Source organism: Periplaneta americana, chromosome 15 (assembly GCF_040183065.1).
Source record: "Periplaneta americana isolate PAMFEO1 chromosome 15, P.americana_PAMFEO1_priV1, whole genome shotgun sequence".
NCBI classification, from domain to species: Eukaryota; Metazoa; Arthropoda; class Insecta; order Blattodea; family Blattidae; genus Periplaneta; species Periplaneta americana.
In genome coordinates this window covers 36,658,158-36,676,637 of record NC_091131.1, presented here as the reverse complement: position 1 = coordinate 36,676,637, position 18,480 = coordinate 36,658,158, and the positions used below count along the sequence as shown (strand labels likewise).

The window sequence follows — 18,480 nt, the reverse complement described above, 5'->3', positions numbered from 1 at the left end:
TATTGAAATATTAAATGCATAAAGTTAATTTATTATTTTAATGAAGTATATTAAATTCCACCATAAACTCGAAGATACCTGCAAGAAATAGGTTAATATTATTTTTGTTTGTGCAAAACGAACTGAAATTTACTATAATCGCTTCACTCATTAAAGATTATAGCGATAATTAACTATGAAATCAATAAATATTAATTTTCATTTACCTTTACAACAATAATAATGGAAATATGAATTAATGGAGTAACTTACGTGTACCGGTACTTGTAGTGTAGGCTTACGTAGTTAACAAAGTGGGATGAGGTTAAGCAATCATAATCACACCAGAATTGGAAATAAAACGTGATCAATAAATTTTATTGTAACAAACTTTTTCTACGTCTCTAGTAAAGTAACGAATAAAAATAACAACAAAATTAACAGCTATAATTAAAAACATATCCTTTGAAAAAAAAAAAAAGAAGTAGGCCTAAGCAATAATAATCCCACCAGAATTGAAAATAAAACGTGATCAATAAATTTCATTAAAACAAACTTAATGTTTCTACGTCTCTAGTAAAATATTATTATTCAAATTATTGCATTTCAGCCATTAACATTTTCATTACAACCAATAACGAACATTTCACAAGCATCAATGTGAAATACGCAACGAGCTAGCACTCGATGGAAATACGACACAGTCCAAAGTCGACCGAGGACAGTCTATTGTTTCTAGTTGCTAACCGCTTGGAGCGCTTTATCACGAGATTTGCAAAAAATCACCTCAAGCTTCGCGACTGTATATAGTAGACTGTGGTATTACATCAACAGAATTTGCCCTTAAATCTAGCGCACGGATCTTTTGACTGTACCTGCCTATGTTTAATACACTGCTCCGTCGATATAGGAGAAAGTCAATGTTATCTACTTAGATGTAACACGTAGAGCAAGTTCCCTGAAATCGGCAAGCGGTAGAGCATGAAAGTCGAGGAATATTATGGAAGGAAAACAATGATCTTACAGGAATGGGTATGTAAGAATTGTTCATTCATTATAAAAAGTAAATATGACATAACGTTAACAAATTAATTTTATTTCCTAGAATGTATCCATTCATAAAATATAATAAATAATTATGCCTAAATAAATACATAGATAGATAGATGGATAGATAAATTAAATAGGTAGATAAGCAAATCAGTAAATAATTAAACAGATAGTCTACATAAATGCGTAAGTGAATGGGTGAGTGGATGGATGGATGAATAAATGATAAATAGATAATGAATAAGTAAATGAGTAAATAAATAAATATTACCTTAAATTGTCCAGAAATATCCTTAATATTTGCTCTGTTTTCTAGGGTTGAATAATATTTACGTTATCAAAAATACTCGGACGTGAACGTGTTTGTAACATGATGCTGTATGCGAGGGTTTATATTCTCGTTACAACAGACCACGTTCTACTATTTTCTGCTTTCTTTAGACTCAAACGCATTCGACTGGTTAGTCAGCGGGTCAGTCGATCGGTTAGTCAGCGAGTCAGTCGATCGGTTAGTCAGCGAGTCAGTTGATCTGTTAGTCAGCGAACCACTCGATCTGTTAGTCAGCGAACCATTCGATCTGTTAGTCAGTGAACCATTCGATCGGTTAATCGGTGAGCCAGTCCATCGGTTAGTCGGCGAGTGTGTCGATCGGTTAGCCAGCGAACCATTCCATATTTTAGTTGGCAATTCAGTTGATCGGTTAGTCAGCGAGTCAGTCGTTCGGTTAGTCAACGAGCCAGTCGATCTGTTAGTCAGCGAGTCAGTCCATCGGTTAGTCAGCGAACCATTCCATATTTTAGTTGGAAATTCAGTTGATCGGTTAGTCAGCGAGTCAGTCGATCGGTTAGTCAACGACCCAGTCGATGTGTTAGCCAGCGAGACAGTCGTTCGGTTAGTCAACGACCCAGTCGATGTGTTAGTCAGCGAGACAGTCGATCGGTTAGTCGGCGAGACAGTCGATCTGTTAGTCAACGAGCCAGTCGATGTGTTAGTCAGCGAGACAGTCGATCGGTTAGTCAACGAGCCAGTCGATGTGTTAGTCAGCGAGACAGTCGATCGGTTAGTCAACGAGACAGTCGATCGGTTAGTCGGCGAGACAGTCGATCTGTTAGTCAGCGATTCAGTCGATCGGTTGGTCAGCGAACCATTCAATCTGTCAGTCGATCTGTTAGTCGGCGAGTCAATCGATCGGTTAATCGGAGAGCAGTCTATCAGTTAGTCGGAGATTCACTCGATGGGTTAGTCGGAGAGTCAGTCGATCGGATAGTCGGCGAGTCAGTGAATCTGTTAGTCAGCGAGTCACTCGATCGGTTAGTCAGCGAGTCAGTCGATGAGTCAGCCAGAGAACCAGTCCATTAGTCGGGCAGTAAGTCAGCCGAATGAATCAATAGATCAGTCAGTATGTCAGTCGATCAACTAATGAGTCAGCCAATCAGTCAGCAAAATTAATCAGCCGATCAGTCAGCGAAATGAATCAGCCGATCAATCAATAAATCAACTGATCACCCAGTAAGTCAGCCCATGAATGAGCGAGTCAGCCAGTCAGTGAGGCAGTAAGTTAGCCTATCACTGTCAGTGAGTGAGTCAATAATTCAGTCAGCGAGTCATCGTCAGTCAGCCAGTTAATCATGAGTCTACCAGTAATGAATCAATTAGTCAGACAATACCTATCAGTAAGTCAGCAAATCAGTCGTCAGTGAAATATTCAATCGGTTAATCAGTCAACTAATCAATCGTTTAAAGAATCAGCCTGTCAATCAGTCAGCAGCTGTAAGTGAACACTCATTACGTGAGAATAAGTGTTGCCTATGACTTCGGGATTTACTTAAGGGTTCACTTAATATAAGCAATCCCTTTTTACTTAAGGGTTCACTGATTTTTATAAGTGACGACTATAAATTGCGCCCTTAGTCCATCATCCGGTCCAGTGCAATTAGTTCAGTATGAAAATCTACTCAATCACAGTATTCGTTCAGTAAGTCAGTCAGGTACTTATGTATTAATTTAATAATTCAGTTTAGCATCTAGCCAACCAGTCAGTTCTGCAGTCAGCTAGTTAGTGAGGCAGCCTATATACGACCTAGCCCAGGTTTTTATGCTGTCGAAAAATGACACGTGTAATTTTATTTGCGAAGTGCATTAGGTTGGATGATTTTTTCATCCCCAGGATTCGAAGCCTTGAACCCTAATATTTTGAGCTTAAAAATTTCAGCAGCATTAATGCGCAGTTGTGGACCGGCAGGCAATGGGACTGGGATCGATTCCCAACTCGCTCATATATGATTCAACTGGGGCCTGCAACATAGAGGTTTTTGCTTAACGTTTTTTTCACATCCCCCTTCCTCCCTCCTCCTCCTCCTACCCTTTCCCATTCATCATTCATTTCCGTTGCTCATTTCGCTGAAACAAACCCAACCGACCGGAACTCCATACAACGTTCTGTCACGTGATAACGAGTCCCAATCGCTATCGAGAAGTTTTGGCGCGTACGAATTATCTGTTTTGCCAGTTCGTGCAGCTCGTGTGGTAGGGGGAAGGTTATCTGTAGGCTACTTTAATTGGCAAGAATTTTCTTCTTTGCTGCAAATGCTGCAAACTAAGTTCATTAGACGTTCAAATAAACATTTTTCAGATTTATTTTCAATGAAGAATACCAGACATTCGGAAAGTTATTTGCTTCCATAATAATAAAAGATACTCTCTCTCGAGCCAATACTGAAGAGAACCACGCATATAAATATCTACACCACACCGCCATTAAATATATGAAAAGGGCCCAACCCGACTTGATTAATAATTATAAAAATATTTGATTTTTAATAATATTATCTTACGTAAGTTTTATAGATTTCAGTAACATATACTATATATAAGTTACTATATAGCCGCCACTCAGTAAAATATAGAAATCAAAATCTAATTTAAGTTGTTCTCTACATCTACTCATATAACCCCAAAACGTTTCACTTTCATATCATCAATATAGCATTAATATGTATAATTAATGAAAAATAGTCACATCATGGCATTAACTACAATAATATTTCATTTCTAATGGTAATAATGTCATCTAACCACCTCAAGTTTTGTACTTTTTAATATCCAATACACAACTGTACCCAGAAAATTACACACCACAGAATCGAACCTGTAAATTATTTTTAGTAAGTTAAGTTTTTAATAACCAATTTAATTTGAGCTCTAATTATGTCAGCATTCTTGCAGATCATGGCCTTCGTGTAATATTGTTTACTGTAGTATGTGTTTTGTTTTATTCTGAAATGCAACACGGCCTACTTGATGCTCGCTTCGCTTCTCCTTTACAAAAAAGCGAAGGGTATATCAAGTCGGCCGTGAATGCTATTAGCTAGTTCTCAAAACTGACGACAGATGGATTTTGGAAAATAGGAAAATTATGTTTAAAATTGACATTTCACTGAAAACTACTATTTTTCCGAAAAACTTTGAGTTCCAAGCTTCAAAATGAGGGGTCATTTATTGACATCCGTCCAGCGTTTTCCCGTAATTTCCATTACCAGTTCAAATTATATATATAGATTTATGCACAGACAGATAAGTGAAAAGTTAGAGGGTGTTCATGAAAACTGTGTTTCAGCACACCTACCACCACCATCATCCCGATTTAGGCTTTAAGCATATTCCATCTTTTTCTGGGTCTTACTTTATTTTTTTACGATGAAAGAGTAATGGAACGGAGAAAAATTCTCTCCGGCGCCGGGATTTGAACCCGGGTTTTCAGCTCTACGTGCTGATGCTTTATCCACTAAGCCACACCGGATACCTACCCCGGCGTAGGACAGAATCGTCTCAGATTAAGTTCCGACTCTTGGGTTCCCTCTAGTGGCCGCCCTCTGCACTACGTCATAGATGTCTATGAACGTAGGACTGAAGTCCACACATACGCTTAGGTGCACTCGTTATGAGTGTTTAAAAAAACATCGCTCTGCGTGATTTATATCTACTTATCTCTTGGTGAATCGTATTCAGTTAAAGAATACTGTAGATATGTCAGATGTATAAAAAGATCCGATAAGGTCTAATTTCAGCGTATATTTTGTTCCATTAGTCTATGTATTTATAAAATGTAGATTATTAAAAATTCATCCAGTGGCAAAATTGGTAATTATCTAACCATTAAAAGCTTTTATATACGTCTTTAGGTGCTTTGATAGTGAAAATAAAATGTGTTACATCCTACCTTTGGATGTGGGGTGGGAAGGGTCCATTTTCCCCGGTAGTCTCGTGTACTGAAACAGAAAATAATAAAGTTAACATTTTACATTCTGTAGGTAGGGAAAACTTCGTAATGGAATTTACATCGAAGGACACTGGAGCACGAAGAATGGGATGGGAGGAAGTCGGGAGACAAGCGAATGTGTTTACACGTTGTGGAGAAAGATAAAACTAAAATAATTGAAATCCGTCATTGCTGTCGCCTGAAGTTACGGCTGAGGTGAATACACAATTTTTCATATATTCATATAATAAAGACTACTAACGCACGTACTTTACAGCAGTTAAAATGGACTCAGTTTTACATCTGAAAATAGACAAGATGTGGACTCTTCTGTGCCATAGAATCGGTATGATGTCAAACCTCCAAGCAATACAATAAAATTACAATTAGAAAACAATCATGTTATAAGCTTGGTGTATTATGTAATTAACAATTGCCATCATTGTAGGATGCCCACAAAGACAAAGCACAATCAATCGAAAATCAACCTGCTGTGGTATATCAGGAAAAATGCGACATATACGACCCCACTATACCATATTATAAGGAAAAATATCATCTAACGTCGATCGAAGTTATTGGATTACTGATCGGGGCTAGAGGAACCATCACAAAAAGATTCGCGCATTTTTGTAAGCAGTTTGGTCTAGGTCAAACTCTTGTCACTGAAAGCATGGGTAGACATAACGGCTCGGTTAGAAAAGCCAACGTACCATGGTAGGAACGATCATGATTTTAAAATCAAATGTAGGAAACAGAAAACGGATGCAGGTAAATTCTCATTTTTAAATAGAACTATAAATGATTGGAATGACCTACCTGCAGCGGTCTTTGAGGGCTGTCCTTCCTTAAGGAGTTTCAAGAATAATTTACAAAGTTGTGTATCAAGTGCAAATTAAAATTAAGGTGACATTTAACATTTAATTCTTTAAGGTGACATGTATTTATTTAGCCTGACGAGTTACTCCCTTGGTTTCAATTGTAAATTATTTAAAAATAGCGTGTAAGAGGGCCTTAGACTAGAAATGTTTAGTTTAAATGTAGTTCTGTTTATAAGCACAGTATGCATAAGGGTGTAATTATTTGACTTATTTGAACTGTTGTATCAGTGAAGCGAGGTGAGTCAGTGGAGTTATGGTTTTACAGTGCAGTGAATAGTTCCGATCAGTGATTTTTTTTTATTTTATTGAGTTATTTTACGACGCTTTATCAACATCTAGGTTATGTAGCGTCTGAATGACATGACGGTGATAATACCGGTGAAATGAGTCCGGAGTCCAGCACCGAAAGTTACCCAGCATATGCTCGTATTGGGTTGAGGGAAAACCCCGGAAAAAACCTCAACCAGGTAACTTGTCCCGACCGGGATTCGAACCCGGGCCACCTGGTTTCGCAGCCAGATGCGCTGACCGTTACTCCACAGGTGTGGACTCCGATCAGTGATAACTTATAGCGTCAATGAAATGTGTTCTATAGTGTCAGTGAAATGTGTTATAGTGTGTCAGTGAAATGTGTTATAGTGTGTCAGTGAAATGTGTTATAGTGTGTCAGTGAAATGTGTCCTAAAGTGTCAGTGAAATGCGTCATAGTGCCACTACAGTGAGTGAGATGAGAGTAAAGTGAAAGACTATCGAAAATTATGTAGGGCCTATACATAATTATGTAGGTTGTAATGTAAAATTAGGTATTTTATTTATGTTTTATTATTATTGTGTTAAATTATATTGCGTATTCTTATTGTGCTGTGTATAAAATTGTATTGTGTATTGTATAATTTGTATTGTGTATTGTAAATTTATTGTATATTGCTTATCTTTTTTTCGTGTGTATTGTTTATATTGTGTATACCACTGCCACCGGGTACTTGCCCACTTGCAGTGTAAATAAATACATACATACATACATCTATGTCTGCAGTGAAGGATCTATAAAAATGCTAAGAAACCATCTCTACAGTTATGTAGATTGATCTTTTTGCTATGGCGATCTGCTCACTTAAATTGGGTCTTGCAACCAGTGCTAAATAGACGACTGTGATCACCCAATAGCTAATAGATACTAGGAAATTTTATGTTTCTTCTGGAATTCATGATGTTTTGTTTAGTCTTTCCCAATTATTTCTAATTGTGCTATTTCTTATTCTTTTTCTTCTCCATTGTTTTATTTTTTTCCATTATAACGACAATTTTATGGTAAGCTTTGTCTTCTAGGCAGCCTTCACTTGGAGGAAGCTGAATAAAATTTATTCGAAATAAATAAACAATATTTATTTTATTTTAAATCCACCACCAACAGAAGCAAGTTTCCAATTACAGGTGGCTTACATTGATACATATACAAAATACATAATAAGAAAAAAACAAAACAACACAAACAAAAGATAGAAGATACATAATAGATGCTAGAATATAATATTGTAGTTAATATAATGTCAAATCTCAATATACAAAAACAAAAAAAAAAGCCGCCCTAAATAAGGGTTCGAATAGATCGGCCTACTAATCAATTCATAAAGAATAATCATTAAAACCAATTGCGTGACAATTTGAAAGGAAAAAGAAAACATTAAGATAAATGATACGAAAACATAGGAAATCATTTACAATAAAAGTTTGTTGGGTACAAATGATTACTAATTATAGCTAAGGATGATTTTAAAACATGAGATCCTATGCCATCAATCGTTGCATTAGAAATTTTAAATTGTTTAAGTTGATTTAAAGTTTCTCGTGGGATCGTACTACGGGCACCGAACATGAGCCCAAAAACTGTCCAATGTGTGATGTGGTATTGTGCTCCGAGATGCTGACAACAAGGCTCATAGATGACTTGTTTTTCACGACACACCTCTTGTGGCTGTTGCTCATGCATCTCGAAACGGATTGTGGGATCAAGAATGATACCCCAATCCTTCTGCCGATCAATTATGATGATATCAGCCCGTCTAGTAGAGCCATCAGAAGAGACGTAACCAACCTCCTCATAAACCTCATAGGAAGCATTCTGACGGATTGAAGCTGCGATGAGAGAACGAACCGTATTATGTATGTTGATTCGGATGAATTCTCTATGATGGCAAAATTATTTCAAAACTAGAGTAAAAAACATTATAATAATTATATTTATTCATAATTTGAATATCTAAGGAAATACAATTCTTTTTAAAATTGCATGAAATTTTTTTTTAACTGTTAATCTGAAATATAATTGAGAATCACAGTTTAAAGACAGAGAGTTGTAAGTATTACACATAACAAACAATGGAGAGTTCTTGAAGAAAACAGTTCTAGGAATTGGAATAACAAAAGGTTACCTATGACGTAATTCTGTTCTTCTTACATTAAACTGAAGGAATTTAAGAAAATCACAGTTATTCAATATATCGTTAACACTCTTATAGAGTAAAATTTGACTATTTATTAATCGTCTAGATTTTAAAGTTGTACAATTAAATTTAAAAAGTAACTGATTATATGAAATTTGCTTGTCATAAGACGACACATGATGTTTTTAAAAATATAAATAACGTAAAAATCTTTTCTGTATCCTTTCTATTTGCATCTGATGAGACTGGAACTGAGGTGACCATATTATAGACGCATACTCTAGCTTACTCCTAACTAGAGTTTTATATTTTTAAATTCTGATTTCTGATTATAAATCCTAATTTTCTATATGCATCTGTCTTCTTCGAAAGAGGTCCACTGTATTTCTGAAGACGACTCTTACAGAAGAACGGATATAATAGCAATAAACAGGCAACAACAAAAGGCTATTATCATAGATCCAACTATACGCATGGAGAGAGATCTAAACCAAGCTCATCAGGTTGATCAGGAAAAGAGGGCCATTTATGAACCTTGTATTCCCTACCTTAGTGCCAAGTATAACATCCCTCTCTTCAATTGGTCAGTGACAGGTTTATTTTTTTGGTGCTCGGAGTTCTTTACCAAAATTTACATATAATTTTTTAAAACAATTATCAATATCATCTTTTGAAATTCAAAAAAGCATCTCGTAAATTCTTAAAGATTCCCTGCAGATTATACAGTTTCATTTATACCACTCAGAAGGCCTTAATTAAGGAAATGCTAATTTTAAATAAAATCTTTTATTTATAAGTATAATTTTAAAGTCAACTTCTAAGATTTTATTTTATAATTGATAATCAGAGATGCTTAATTATTACATTTTATTTTTGTAACAATACTCATATTTAATTAATTATATTTTTATTAGCTGTTAATTTACGGATCCTCGTGGTCATCCTTAATTAAGGCCGGACGATTTATTTCTCTCTCTCTCACGTGATTTTAAGTGAATTTTAAAACATAAGTTATTTGTAAAATAAATACCAAAATCCTTAAATGATTCTACTCTAATTTTTCACCATTAATTTCATACGAATTTTGAGCAATTGTCTTATTTTTAGAATACGTCATAAAGCAACATTTATTAGGATTTAATAGAAGAAAATTATCAATGCTCCACCTATATGGTGTTAAATGAATGTGTAATGACCACTCCTTCGGTACGAGTTTTTACTCTTTCAGAAATGCCGTAGATCGTAAATTTTTGTTTCAATTGAATTTGAATTAGTGTCTTGCTATCAATACATATATCTTAATATTTTTCTTTATTAATATCAGTTATTACAAAAGAAATTCACTATTCATATAATACGATCTTCAAAACACAACCTAAATGTCTCAAAGCTTTGAAGGGCCAAGAGAAAAGTTTAAAGCAAAATTGACAAAATTGTTCCATATTAATGCGTTCAATCCAACTGATGAACTGTTTATAATTATACATTGAATTGACCAGCTTACTATGTATTGTATTGTATATTTTTGTATAATTTTTTACTTTTCCCACATCTCAATTTTATTTTATTGGATTATTTTACGACGCTGTATCAACATCTAGGTTATTTAGCGACTGAATGAAATGAAGGTGATAATGCCGGTGAAATGAGTCCGGGGTCCAGCACCAAATTTGCTCGTATTGGATTGAGGGAAAACCCCTGAAAAAACTTCAACCAGATAACTTGTCCCGACCGGGATTCGAACCCGGACCAACTGGTTTTGCGGCCGGACGCGCCACATCTCAAAGGTACAAACCTGAGATAGTATCTATGGAATACAATACGTAAAAAATAAAAATTAATCCATACATCTATGTCCTAAGAGAATTCGAACTTTCTACCGTAAGTTTTACTTACTGTAAAACCTCTCTTTTAATCCTTACCAGAAATTCATACATAAAACTCTCCCCTAACTGTATTATCATGTGCTATTCATTCGTTATTTCTTGAACATGGACTGTACTCATATTTTCAATCCCACCTCCCTTTTTTGCAACAACATTTGGCTAGCTGGAGGCAGAAAACGACATTGTTACTTTTTGTTTGTCTACATTTTCTCTCTACAGATGGCTCCCGTAGTCCAGTTGATTACGTTTCTTGCTTGGAGACTTATTGTTACTGTTTTAACCTTTTTATTCTTCTTCTTCTCCCCTCCTTGATGTACTCGTAAACCTCATTTGTCATCTCTATCCAATCGCCAAATGCGCACATATGTTGCTCTTAAGAAAATTTTTAAAACTCACTGACAGCGGAGCAAATATCCAATTGATAAAAAACTATCGAGAGTTTTTGCTTGGGCTATGGCTCGTAAAGGTAATTTACCTTCACACTAGGCAAAGGAAAAGTGTTTTTGCTTTAATCTTCTTTCATTGGACGACATCTTGAAGGTCATTAATAAACACGTACCACCCACAACCATACCACAGTCTCTCTCCCGAGTGTCTCTCTTTCTCCCTCCGTTATGCCTTCAGGGGTAGAAACTGTCTTGTTAATAAATATAACAGGCTGCAAGACTTCAAATAAGGCTCCTATTAACAACTTTGGAGTTACTGGATATCACCTTCAGGCGAATTCAAATTATCACAATGATTTCAAAATTATAGGGTAAGTACAGAATATTAATTCGGCAACAGAATCATGCGCTAAACCACCTGAGGCCAGCTAAATACCGAAAAACTCTATGGCCACCGTATTCTGTGGGTTATTAAAAAAAATACTCCCACCATTTACTTGCACTGTTGATAGCTTTCCTCAGCGCAGACCTAACTTCACATCACGCTGAAGTCCAAGTGGATTTTTCATTGGTTATTTTACGACGCTTTACCAACTGCTATAGTGAAGATCACGTAAGAACAGTTCCTAAAAGGCTAATTTGGCCTTCTCTTCAGTGTTGCCAACTAATACCAGATATCACCAAAGGAAGTAAAATCACAATTCCATGTACTGCAATAATAATAATAATAATAATAATAATAATAATAATAATAATAATAATAATAATAATAATAATGATAATACCAGTCCCAAAAATAATATGAAAACAGTAATAATGTTACAATTATACCAAGGGAATCTCGTGATCGAAAGACGCTCACTGGCGTGAATTTAAGTCCCTGTTGATCCGACTATCTCATTGGGGTTTCTTCCGACGTTTTGTTCCACGGAAAGAAAATATAACGTAATTCCGTAGTAAATTTTCACTCCTAACACAAATAAATTATTGTATATCTTTCAGTTCCCCAGTGTTGTGGAAAAGAAAGCCTGATGGCCTTAACTACATCAGAATAAATAAATATATAAATAAATAATAAATAAATAAATAAATAAGTAGATAGTTACAAAGCCTATTTGTAGTTTCGTTTCATCACGTCCAATTTTCTAAAAATGACTATTTTTCTTCGAAATTCACGAAAATGTCTAAGTACTGAAATGAGCATATATACTTAAATAAATTATATTATTACGTTAAAGCTGGTAATTTAAACATAATAAAATCATTGAAATATTATAAAACAAAATCGATTAAACATTATGAACAAAGTGTCCCCAAATTTAATTTTTCTTGCTTAATGTTGCTAGGAAACTTAAAAAAAAAAAAAAAAAAAAAAAAAAAAAAAAAATCACTTACATTTATCCTATGCCTTTCCTTGAAACTGGTACGTATAAAGCATTAAATGTGTGCTTATTTTGGGTATTGAAAACAACTTTCAGGGCTCTTTTCTAACATGTAAACCTATGAGAATATGAATGGTTTTTTCTTTTGTAAATGAAACATAAATTATTAACATATAATATTATTTTATTTTACATACATAAACATATTCCCAATACATAACACTTGTAGGTAAAAGAAACAGCTGGTTATTATAATTCTATGCACATTGCATATCACTGTTGATAGTTGATTGTTAGATAATGCTAGTCGGTTGTTCTCTTGAAAGTAGATTACACAACACTCGACAGATGGCAGCAATCATGCGCTTTGGTATGTGCAGCACCTATTGGAGACTTCTTGAACTTCGTGTTACGATAAAATGTGGTATTTTCTCATTAACTATACTTTGAATAAAGACATATTCACGTCAAAAATATGACATACAAATGAAAGCAAATCTTTTAAAAGTATGTACAAAACTTCTCTAAACTTGAAAATATTTGCCAGTTCCCTGAGTGGCCCAGATTTCTGCCATCCGGATATTCAGAATTTTACAGGAATAGAATATAATGTATACTGCAATAGAACACAATGTAATACAATACAACACACTATATTACAATACAATATAACAGTAGAGCATATTTCCTGGTACAAAGTATAACATACATAATATTTTATAATATAAACACAGTAACAGTGGCAGAAACAAGAGTCGAACAAAATATTTCATACAATTGAAGTAAATTTAGTTAGGTTTCTTTTATTTCACCACTACTCCGTTATCCTTGTATCACACATCATCATCATCATCATCATCATCGTGCCGACCTTTCTTTAAAATTTAAAAGCTACTTGTAAATAAAGCACCATAATAATTAATATAAATTAGGGAGGAATTAGTATTTAAAAAGTGATTAATTTTGACTCATTTTTTTAACATTCGTAAATAGGAAATAGTATGTAGGCCTACTATAAGAAAAGATAAAAATTGAAATGTCGTTGTATATTTTCGAACAATTACTTCAACATAACAGTCTGGAAAACTTCACGCATCACTTTCTTCACACCCGTCCTCACATACTGAACAGACCACAGTTTTACTACAAAAATTATGAATTTTGAATAATCTTTTTAACGTGATCAGCAAATAATATGTACTATAATAAAAGAAAATATTTTAAGTGTCACTGTATATTTTCGAACAATTCCTTCAACAAGGGAGGATATTTTTTGTCCACCTTGACATATTTTCATGCAAGATCAGTAAAACTATCAATGAAAACTATTAAAGAATAACACAATTAGGTAGAAGGATTCATAACTAAAAATAAATAATATTTTCATATCTTTTATTATTTTTTTAGAAAAATTCCCCAGGTTTTACCCTTTTGTTTGGCAGTCTTATAGATATTCCTCCAACCTATTTTTTTAATTCCAAAATTATTTTATCACAAACAGGCTGTCAGCAGAGAGACCCTTTAGGGCCTTTACTCTTCTGTCTTACAGTCCACTCCCTCATCCAAAAATTAACTAGTGAATTAAATCTCTTTTATTCGGATGATGGGACTTAAGCTGGAGATTCCTATGATGTTCTTTGTGATCTACAGAAAATCATTCATCTTGGGTCTGAACTTGGTCTTGAGATTAATCCTAAGAAATGTGATTTTTTTTTCTTCTGCTATTAACCCAAATGTTTTATCTTCTTTCCAGAATATTCCTCCTGGCATTAAAACTGTCACAAAGTCAAATCTGTCCGTCCTTCTCCCATCTTTTTAGATTCTGTTGACGAAATAGCTACTCAAAAATTGGAGCTCTTGAAAACTCTGTTCCGTCGTCTTCAACATTTTCACCCCCAAGTCTCTTATTTCATTGTCAAAAATTGCCTATTAATCCCTAAATTCACTTATTGTTTAAGAACTACATCCTTATTTCTTTTCCCTATTTTTCTCTAGCAGGCAGATAATTTATTAAAGCATTCTTTACAATCTATTTCAAATATCTAAAAAAAAATATATATATTGTGAACAACGTAATAGATATGGCCCTGGTGTTGGTTAATTTATGTAAAATTGTATACAGTTCCTGCATATAAATTCACTGTGTTCTTTTCCATATACATTTGACTATGTAATGAAATTACATAGAAGATTCTATATGTCAATATATATTTCAAATACAGAGTGATTTATATAGAATTGACACATTTCTTTCTTTCTTTATTTCAAAACGAATGATGCTAGCCACAGTTTGTTATGCCTCAAATGTAGAGTATCTTTGGGAGATTACTAACCTCTATAGCAAATGTTGAAAATGCTGTATTTATTCGGCTGCAAATTCACTTAACGACCAGTTTTTAACGTCAAATTAAGCAGGAGTTTTGATTCACTGTCACGAGATGCGCAGATGTTTATTCTTTATTCCTTATTGTTGGCAGCTGTTTTCGACATTTTGTTTTAGTCACTGAAAATGCAGTACACATTAAATTAAAAGCTCTACCTTGTGAAGCAATACTGGATTACGAATTCAATTACAGCTACTCAAAGGGCATACCAGAGAGAATTTGGTGTTCGTAATCCCCCCCCCCCAAAGAAACACAATACTGGGATTGGTAAACAAATTGGAAACAACTGGATCTCTAAAAGAATACGACAAATATACAGAATAAAAAAATAAACATCTGCGCATCTCGTGACAGGGAATCAAAACTCCTGCTTAATTTGACGTTAAAAACTGGTCATTGAGTGAATTTCCAGCCGAATAAATAAAGAATTTTCAACATTTGCAATAGAGATTAGTAATCTCCAAAAGATACTCTACATTTGAGGTATAACAAACTGTGGCTAGCATCATTTGTTTTGAAATAAAGAAAGAAAGAAATGTGTCAGTTCTATATAAATCACTCTGTATAATTCTTTCATAAGGTGAACACAAAATATCTCCCCCGATTGGTATTGCTAGGGTTAAATTAAAATTAAAATATGAGACACAATAAAATTTCACAAGGCACGATAGGATAGTAGTGTGCGTTGTGTAAGTATGACAATTTAATTCGTTTACTCCCTGTATTAATCTTGACTGAAATATAAGCCTACTCACTTGTTTCAAATATTTCAATTTCAATTACTATTTCGTTTTTGTTTCATCACCGACATTATGTATACCGGTATCACATCCTGAAATATATCTGTAATTTAAAACAGATAATAAACAAAGACATATAATTCGATATTAATCTTTACAGGCTCTGATTTCGTAGTACCTCTCACTAGTACCAAAAACCTGTAAGAGCTTTCGAACTACAGCCATCTTCATAACGCCTGCCGTCTCCATAGCAACAAAAGATTAGCCAATCAGAGTAGGAGGCAAGCCGACAGGAGCGCCACATCCCTTTGCGGGGTCCAAACCCACGACCACTCGGGTTCGCACCAGCGACCACAGCTATCAGAGAGGAACAAGAGCTATGCTAATATAATTATTATTTATAAACATGCGTTCCACCTGCTGGACCAAAAGAACGCGGTCACCACAACATACCAAATTCCTGACGGAATCGGCTTTCATTTGTTACGAGCCCGGCCAAATGTGACCGGAGTTCGATTCCAGGCCTATGTTATGCGATTCGTGATGAAAATGTAGCTGTGAACGTAGTTTTCTCAAAGTTTCGCTTCATTACAACTATCTCATTACTCCGTTGTCTCTAGATAGCATGTGTAATAGGAATAGTAGGTACTTTACGATACAAGGTTGGAAAGTGATTTTTACAAAATCGAGGAAAAGTTTGAAAAACGAGATTTCGTAATGCACTTCACAAACGTGTATTGTACAACATTTTTTTCACGATCGCATTTTTAAAATTGCGAATACAATCAATATATTTTGCATTGAAAATTTAGAGAAATATTTTTCCAAAGCCTTCGCAAACTGCAATGTAATGGTAACTAAGTAACAATAAGTGCGCTGTAATGGGGTTATTTCAGTATGGTTCTACGTTATGAAGAATGGTTTCCCTAGCAACAACTTTCTGTGTGGGAATTCTAACTTTCAAGGCCTAACAACAAGAGCTGTAACTACAATAAAAACACGAGCGTGCAAAAAAATATATAGCTATATTTGTAAATTTTAGAAACAGAAATCATTTCCAAATTAGCAAGTAACCCGTTTAGTATCAACGGAATGTTGGATATAAATCTATACATAACGGACTTTCATTTCTTAGTTGGTTATTTAACGACGCTTTATCAACTACGAGGTTATTTAGCGTCGATGGGATTGGTGATAGCGAGATGGTATTCGGCGAGATGAGGCCGAGGATTCGCCATAGATTACCTGGCATTCACCTTACGGCTGGTGAAAATCTCGGAAAAAACCCAACCAGGTAATCAGCCCAAGCGGGGATTGAACCGCGCCCGAGCGCAACTTCAGACCGGCAGGCAAGCCCCTTAACCGACTGAGCCACGCCGGTGGCGGACTTACATTTCAAAACTACCCAGTCTAAATAAATATCTTGTGGTAACCAGGATTGAGATTTCTATGTAGATGCATATTATTTCTTTTTTTTTCTTTTATTTTCATTACAGTTAAAATTTGTCATATGTTAACGAATTAAGATATTTGGAGTGATTTAAATAGTTCGTATAGACCATATTTTTAAAATTATAAGTACACCATAGACCATCTTTCTTTGAAAATTTAGAACAATATTATTCCAAAGTTTTCGCAAAACTGCACTGTAATGGTAACTAAGTAACAATTAGTGTACTATAATAGGTATATTTCAGTACAGATTTATGAAGAATGGTTTCCCTAGCAATAAGCTTGTGTGGGAATTCTAACTTTGAAGGCCTAACAACAATAGTTGTAAATACAACAAAAAAAAACACGATCGTGCAAAAGCATATTTTGCTTTCCATATTTTCTCATATTTCCGGGTATAGTACCTTTATATTATGTTTAGATATTTGAGGAAAATTCAAATATATTTATATGATTTAACATCCATATATCAACGATGGAATCTAGGTATCATGGTCAATACGGTCCGAGCATGATGGATGATTTCTGCTGGTTCCTACAACGATCAACCACATGCCAACATAAGCGGGAAACCAAAGATCTCAAGCATTTTTAACAGGGTTTTTAGTGCTTACTTACTTACTTACAAATGGCTTTTAAGGAACCCGAAGGTTCATTGCCGCCCTCACATAAGCCCGCCAGCGGTCCCTATCCTGTGCAATATTAATCCAGTCTCTATCATCATATCCCACCTCCCTCAAATCCATTTTAATATTATCCTCCCATCTACGTCTCGGCCTCCCTAAAGGTCTTTTTCCCTCCAGTCTCCCAACTAACACTCTATATGCATTTCTGGATTCGCCCATACGTGCTACATGCCCTGCCCATCTCAAACGTCTCGATTTTATGTTCCTAATTGTGTCAGGTGAAGAATACAATGCGTGCAGTTCTGTGTTGTGTAACTTTCTCCATTCTCCTGTAACTTCATCCCGCTTAGCCCCAAATATTTTCCTTAGCACCTTATTCTCAAACACCCTGAACCTATGTTCCTCTCTCAGAGTGAGAGTCCAAGTTTCACAACCATACAGAAGAACCGGTAATATAACTGTTTTATAAATTCTAACTTTCAGATTTTTCGACAGCAGACTGGATGATAAGAGCTTCTCAACCGCTTATTATAGGGATACGTAACAAGCTGTTTTTTACGGTGATGGGTTGTTAGCCCTTCGCCCAACCCCCAAGCTGGAGGACCACCCCTTATCGGCTGTCCACGACTGCTTATTCAATATATTCGCAGCTACCCTCCATATCTGGAGGCCGTCTCCTCTATCCGCAACCTGAGGACGCGCCATGCCGTGGTGATAGGGACCCACAATACATGGTTTTAGTGCTTACTACATATTATAAGTGTATCCCATAACTCAAGAACCTGATGTGCTATGATAAATCTGACTACAGATCTGAAATCAGCGCGTCAATTTCAGTACAAAACATTTGAACATTTCTCAGTAGCAGACAAAAAGTCATTTATGTAGACCAGTGTAATCTTTTCTCTCGTGTTGAAAAATATCACCCTGGAAAACTTAACAAAATTACACACCGACCCAGTGTCCTGTCATTATGAGTACAGCGACTTATTCCACTCTTGCTCCGGGAAG

General features: G+C 35.1%; 1 protein-coding gene across 3 annotated transcripts in view; it reads right to left on the bottom strand.

The window, feature by feature from the left end:
* Nucleotides 1-18,480, bottom strand: part of LOC138714796 (uncharacterized) — a 1,282,494-nt gene that overhangs the window by 1,152,980 nt on the left and 111,034 nt on the right. For all 3 annotated transcript variants that reach the window (XM_069846936.1, XM_069846933.1, XM_069846935.1), the window contains exon 2: nt 5,250-5,298. Coding sequence is in view for 1 of the 3 variants with exons in the window: in XM_069846933.1 (XP_069703034.1) it covers nt 5,250-5,298 (49 nt within the window). In the remaining 2 variants the exon portion in view is untranslated. The remainder of the gene's footprint in view (nt 1-5,249; nt 5,299-18,480) is intronic.